Source organism: Haliaeetus leucocephalus, unplaced genomic scaffold (genome assembly GCF_000737465.1).
Source record: "Haliaeetus leucocephalus isolate CR32 unplaced genomic scaffold, Haliaeetus_leucocephalus-4.0 Scaffold151, whole genome shotgun sequence".
NCBI classification, from domain to species: Eukaryota; Metazoa; Chordata; class Aves; order Accipitriformes; family Accipitridae; genus Haliaeetus; species Haliaeetus leucocephalus.
This window is the reverse complement of record NW_010972587.1, coordinates 1,705,218-1,711,418: the sequence shown is the minus strand read 5'-3', so window position 1 is coordinate 1,711,418 and position 6,201 is coordinate 1,705,218. Positions and strand designations below refer to the sequence as shown.

Below are 6,201 nucleotides of genomic sequence, written 5' to 3'. Positions count from 1 at the left end.
TTCCACCTACAGTTACGCTGTCTAAGGTGAAGTATTTTTCTACAGAAAGCAATGTAGTAACATAGTGTTTGCCCCTACATGCAGATGTGATCTGAAGTATAAATGTACCAGAGAAGTCACAGTCGCTCAGACTAACGTTGTCAGAAGAAATAAAAGCAATCTGTGAAATCCATGTAGCATAACAGTCTGGAAGTTACAGTATAAAACTGACAGAATGAGCACTTCTGCCTATGCAATTTAGGGAGACCAAGCTGCACATTAGAAAAGAAAACGGGGGGGGCGGGGAGATGGGGGGAGTTGGGGAAGAGAAGCCCAGTGCGAATGCTCAACGTTATATACCTGAAATGAAGTCCAGAACATTTTGCTTTACCAACTCATCAGTTGCTTCCAGATTTAGAGGAACAGACATACTTCTGTCTTCATTCTTTCTGAGACTGCCCATTCCTCTCACTCTACCACATGGCATGCAAGGTAAGAGAGTCATTTTAGCCCTGGAAGTTCTTATTTTTTGCACTATATTTAAATGCTCATTTTAAGCAAAAACAATTAATTTTAAATAGAGAAAGCATTCCATAGGAGGTGACTGTATCATTAGTGATACCACTACTTTCTCTGGGCTACCATACAGAAAACGACAATGTAACATGCTGGCTTAACTGTATTTCTTTGAGTGTTCTCCCTGGAGTCCAGTCAGGCATAGGTGTGAGTGTTTGCAGAATCAAGACCCATACCCATAAAATCCAAAAGGTAAAGTCCTACCAATTTACCCCAGGTGAAACCTAATATGAACCATGGAAGAGAAAGGTTAATACCTTTGACACCACGCTGCAATGCATGACAGTCATGTTGTAACCAGTGGCCTGCCACTGATGTTTATTACTGTGTCACACTAGTTACAGTAAGGCTAATTGTACTGTAGAAGACAAACATTTTAAAAAATAAGTATAAAAACTTAAAGCATTGTCCCCATGTTTTTATAAAAACAAAATCAACATTTCTTACATTTAAAATGAGTGCTGAAAGATACAAATGAATAAAGTTATTGAGCAAATAAAATGTATATCTGAGCTACTTTGTCATACAAATAAGGCTCAGCCACATTGTATCCCTCATATTAACAGCATTGGGTTTTCAAACTCAGCTAACGAGTTTTGGCAACACTGTTCTTTGCTGAATATTCCCATTGGCATCTGTCATCTGTGCCAAATTAGTCCTCAGTTTTGAAGCTGAGCTTGAAGTCGGAGGTAACTTGGAAATCGACGTTATAGCACCAGTGCTCTCTGTAATTCTCTTCGCTGAGGCCTTTTCCCCTGTCGGAGGCTTTGGCAACCGTCTCCTTAGCCAGGGATGCCGCAAAGCCTGGCTGGGTGTCATACGGATAGCAGGATCCCATTCTAAACATTGTTTTAAGAAGTCAAGGAACAGGGGATCATCACATCCCTTTAATGCATTACCCCATTCTCTGCTCTCTGGTGGGCCACGTAGTTTTCCTCTCCGAGAGCGTCCACCATTAAGTATTACAGAGCCATCAGACAAGGTTGTGATGCTGCAGTAGCGAGGATAACCCTTAGAGCTCACGAAGTTTTTGGCTCGCTTGGATGAATCTAAGAGTTTTGGAGAAGGCATGCCCAATAGCTCAATCATACAAGCCAGCTGGTCTCCTTCATCTTCTCCAGGTAAAAGTGGATAACCGGTGAGAAGCTCTGCTAGAATACAGCCCAAGCTCCACATATCTATGGGCATCCCGTAACGAGCACCAAGGATGACTTCAGGTGCACGGTAAAAACGTGACTGAATGTAAGTGTAGACACGCTGATGCTCATAACAACTTGAGCCAAAATCAATCACTTTAATACCACTTCTACCCTGTTGCTTCAACAGAATGTTCTCAGGTTTAAGGTCACAGTGAATGATTCTGTTTTTGTGCAAAGCATCCAAGCACTGTAAAATTGAGTGGGCAAACTTGCGGACCAAAGGCAGGCTAAAGCCCTGAAACTTGTTTTTCTTTATTAATTCATACAGGTTCATGCTCAGCAATTCAAATGTCATGCAGATATGGCTGCGGAATGTGAAGTTTTCCAACATGTGAATAACATTCATGTTGTTATCCTTATCTTGTTTCCGGAGATGCTCCAGGATCTTAATTTCTTCCGCAGCTTGGCGGTGGAAACGTTTTTCATTTCTCACCATTTTTAGTGCCACATGCTGATGCATCTTGTGATCGTAGGCCTTCACCACCTGCCCAAAGCTTCCCTTCCCTATAACTTTCAGGACTTCATACCTGTACGCAATATGATCATGGGGTACTTGTATATAAGACCCTTGGTCATCATCATACCCGCAATTGTTTGAACCACCAATCACACCTTGCCGCTTCTTTGCATTTGGACCCAAAAAGTATATTTCAGGGTAGCTGAAAATCTCATGATGCTCAAAAGCTGTTAACTTTTGCATGTATTGCTTCATTGCCTGCTCTGGTGTCATAACGGAGGCTTTCACCTTCCCTGTTCCATCTGTAGATTTTAAAGAGCTGGAGCTCCCTTGTCGTCTGTGAGCACTCTCTGACTGTCTGTCCTGAACCACTGGCAATCCAGATTTGCCTAGCGCTGTAAGTCCATTTGGCTGTGTCGTCAGAACTGTCCTCTTGTTACTATTATCTTCGAACAGCTGCTGAACCTGGATTTGTCCGTGGCTACCAACATGGAGGTGCTCATTCATTGTGTGCTTACTGCCTCCAACCTAAAATCGAAAATAAATACATACCCAGTTAACAAGAAAGGCATGAACTCTATGCTTCACCATTCATTCTGCAACCCGCCATCCTGCCTAAATCACCTCAAAACTAAGTATTTTCTTAGCAGTCAGTTGTCGACAGATAATCTAAAAACCACAGCACATATACTGTGATACTGCTAGATGCTATTAAATTTTCCAGACCCTTGTTTCTCAAATGCCACTTTCATGACTCTCTAAAATGTTTGCAACAAGGTAATCATGGATGTGCTACCATGATAAGCTAACAGTTCCTCCAAGGAATCTTCAAGGCAACAGTCCTGTAACATCAAGAAGTATGCTTGAGGGGTCTTAGACTTTACAGAACGTAGTAGCAGTTTTATTGATGCTGGAGATCAATATATAATGCCTGCTAGAACTCACACGGCTTAGGCTCTCCTAGTCACCTGTTCCCAGAAATCAAGATTTCAACTTGTTCCTAAATTTGCTGTATATCAAAAGCTCGAGATACACAATTTTAAGCAATAAGAAATGTGCTGTGACATGCACAAAGAGGAAAAGAACCCGCACATTTCTGAAGTTCAAGAGATGCCATTTACTGCTTACAATTCAGACAGTCACTATTCAGCATAGCATTCAGATCAATGAAGCATAAGCATATCCTTTAGCACTTCCCCAAACCAGTCTTATAATAACTTTTAACCAAGATGAGATTTCGGGCCTGATGCAGACTTGAGTGAAAAGAAAATCTTTGCCTTGAAGAATATATAAGTGACTGTATTTTAAAGGGATGGAAAAAAGGATTACTAAAGTAGAAGATAATTAGTTTGTCTTCTGCCTGGTCTTACACAAACGTGGGAAGAATTCCCCTGCTGTCTCTCCAGATGATTCACCAGTCTTAATATTTATGCCAAATTACTAACCAAAAGTTCACCGATACTGTCAGACAGATGATCAAGCCAGGGTTGAGAGCACTTTTAATCCGAACCTTATTTTTTCCAGGCAGCTAAGGATAACACATTCCCTGTTCACTTAAGGTTGCTGAAATTAAATCAGAAAATGACAGTTGTGTGCTGTGATATGAGGCAATGAAATCTGTGCTGCAATTGCAGAAGTGCTTCCTAATGAGAAAACCAGGATATGCAACGCAGACTCTAGCATACTTTGTGCTTCTGTTAATATCAGTCTGATATGGCAGAAGCATGTTTTTGTAAATCCAGTAACTTGTTCCCAAGGAGCAGCCAGCTGAACATCAGCTTCACCTTTGGATAATATTTTGAAATTTGCAGTTCTGAAACTCACACAACCTAAGAACAAGAGCTCTCAGGATTGCTTCTGCGGAGTTCACTCTCTTCTGATTCCATTTTGACTCACGTCGGATAACTGGTCCATTTTATTTTGTCATTGCAGTTTGACTGTGCATGTTTATTTGCAGAGCAATTTGGGCTCACACTGTCAAATTTGATTGATCTCATAGAAAGCGTTACCACACAACTGCAATTCAGAGCAAAGACATTTGTAACACTGAAGCTCAGTGAAGATATACAGGATATTGACATTAATTCCCTTCCTAGTTTGATGTCTCAAAAGCACCAGGAATTAAATCATCAAGGGAACTTAATGAGCCTATCATGCCTACTGGGAATTCCTTCAGGTCAAGTTTGAAGCACACTGCAGTAGCAGTTTCCTGAAGGTTGCCCTGATCCTCTATATAAACAGCAGTTACTGAAAAAAAAAAAAAAAATTCTGCCCCAAGAGCTGCTAAATGACGCATCTCAGAAGAAACAGATCTAGTTAGTAAGATGTGTCAGAGGTTCAGCACATGCAGTATTGCAGAACTGCGTAATTAAGAAATGCACAATGAAGCAGCAGAGTAACTGTACAGATTACAAGTACTCGAGCTAGGAAATTCCAGGTACAAACATTTCTTCTGCAGCACTGGTTGAACAACAAAGCAGAACATATCTGGACAAACTGGTAGTAGACAATACTAACATACAGACAATAAGGAAGAAAGAGCATAGCAGAGAAAATCATCTTTAAGAATTTCTTAACCCAAGTACTCATTGCCACAGTTCACATTTGAATTTACTTTTTTTTTTTTCACCTGAGTCACCTGTTTTCAGAGTTAACTGTTTTCTGCCCTTCCTAAGCACTGCTTGTTTCAGTAGAGGTACTGGGGAATTCTTCAAACTTCAATTATTTGCTTTGTACCAGGATTTGGAAAAAACCCAAATATTTATCCACTCTCAACAGGGACTAAAGAGTTCTCTTTCCTAAAAGCATGTTTGTAAACACATTCTAAAGTGTAAACTATGTAGCTCTGCTTCCTGCACCTTCAGGCAGCCTCATGGTTTCTCTTGCTGCTCACAGGTTGGCTTTTTTCCCAAGTGGCAGAAAGAAATCACCAGCATTATCCCAGCTTCACCCCAAATCCAAAGTGACCGGTTTTGCCAGTTTCAGTCAGCTGCTACTTGAGAATGCAAATGCAGATGCAGACAGTAGCACTGGTTTTCTTTGTGGAAGAAAAGGCACCAAATTAGCACAAGCTCTATTCCAAAACCTGTGGCAGAGAAGAGAGCTCACTCTTCTTTCCAAAACCCCAACAGGAGTTTCAGAGCTATCAGACACATCACAACCACGAAGTCAAAATGAAAAATGGACTTTCCTCATCTCAGGGTACTGCCTGCACAAGAATCACCACCTCTTCTACTTCCAGCCTGGATGAGGGCTGGATTCTCACCAGCCCTTTGCTCTGCCTATCTACCTCTGGCTACCGGGTGTCTGAGATCGCTGTCAAGTTTAGGCTTGCACTGCTTACAAGCTCCACAGGCTTCACCAGTGACGCTCTAAGTTCTCTGAACCACAACTAATGGGCTTGGGAAGCTACAGAGGACTACAGCCTTCTTAGCCCAGTACCAAACTGTTCACAGTACACAGAAGCTCCATCACCCTTTCATTCGAAACCGTAAGCCTGAGCGGTTTGTAACGCAGCTCCCTTTTGCTTCTGCAGATGGGCCTGCAAATTCCAGAACCAACAACCTACACGGCTGTCAACCTGCGTGCACTTATGCAGCTTACTTATTACATATTTTACTGCCTGCGCTCAGACCCATCTACACCTTCAAAGATTTACATATTTTTATAGCACACATCTTCAAAAAACTTAGTGATGTACACATTTCTCCATAAAACATACTGAAATAACAGGTAAGCTTGAACTCAAAGAACTAATCTTCCCAAATCTTCTGGCAACATTAATTACAAAACAGCAAATGTTACAATGGGGTTTTTTCCTCTCTCAGTAGTTTATCGTAACTCCAAAATCAATGCTATAATTTTGCTTTAAGCTTGGTTTGCTCAGTTTATGGAAGTTGATGGCTATGCCAAAAACCTAACCTTTGAAGTAGAGACACCAGGCAAAACAAATCAAAACAAGCCAACCACTTTTTGGTGGGGGGGGGAGGG

General features: G+C 41.3%; 1 protein-coding gene across 1 annotated transcript in view; it reads right to left on the bottom strand.

Annotated features, from left to right (window-relative positions):
- Positions 1 to 504: 504 nt before the first annotated feature.
- The window catches only part of DYRK2 (dual-specificity tyrosine-(Y)-phosphorylation regulated kinase 2), a 10,723-nt gene continuing 5,026 nt past the window's right edge, over positions 505 to 6,201 (bottom strand). Inside the window, exon 2 of the mRNA XM_010561733.1 lies at positions 505 to 2,739. Coding sequence (XP_010560035.1) covers positions 1,138 to 2,718 — 1,581 coding nt within the window. The 5' untranslated portion in view covers positions 2,719 to 2,739 and the 3' untranslated portion in view covers positions 505 to 1,137. The remainder of the gene's footprint in view (positions 2,740 to 6,201) is intronic.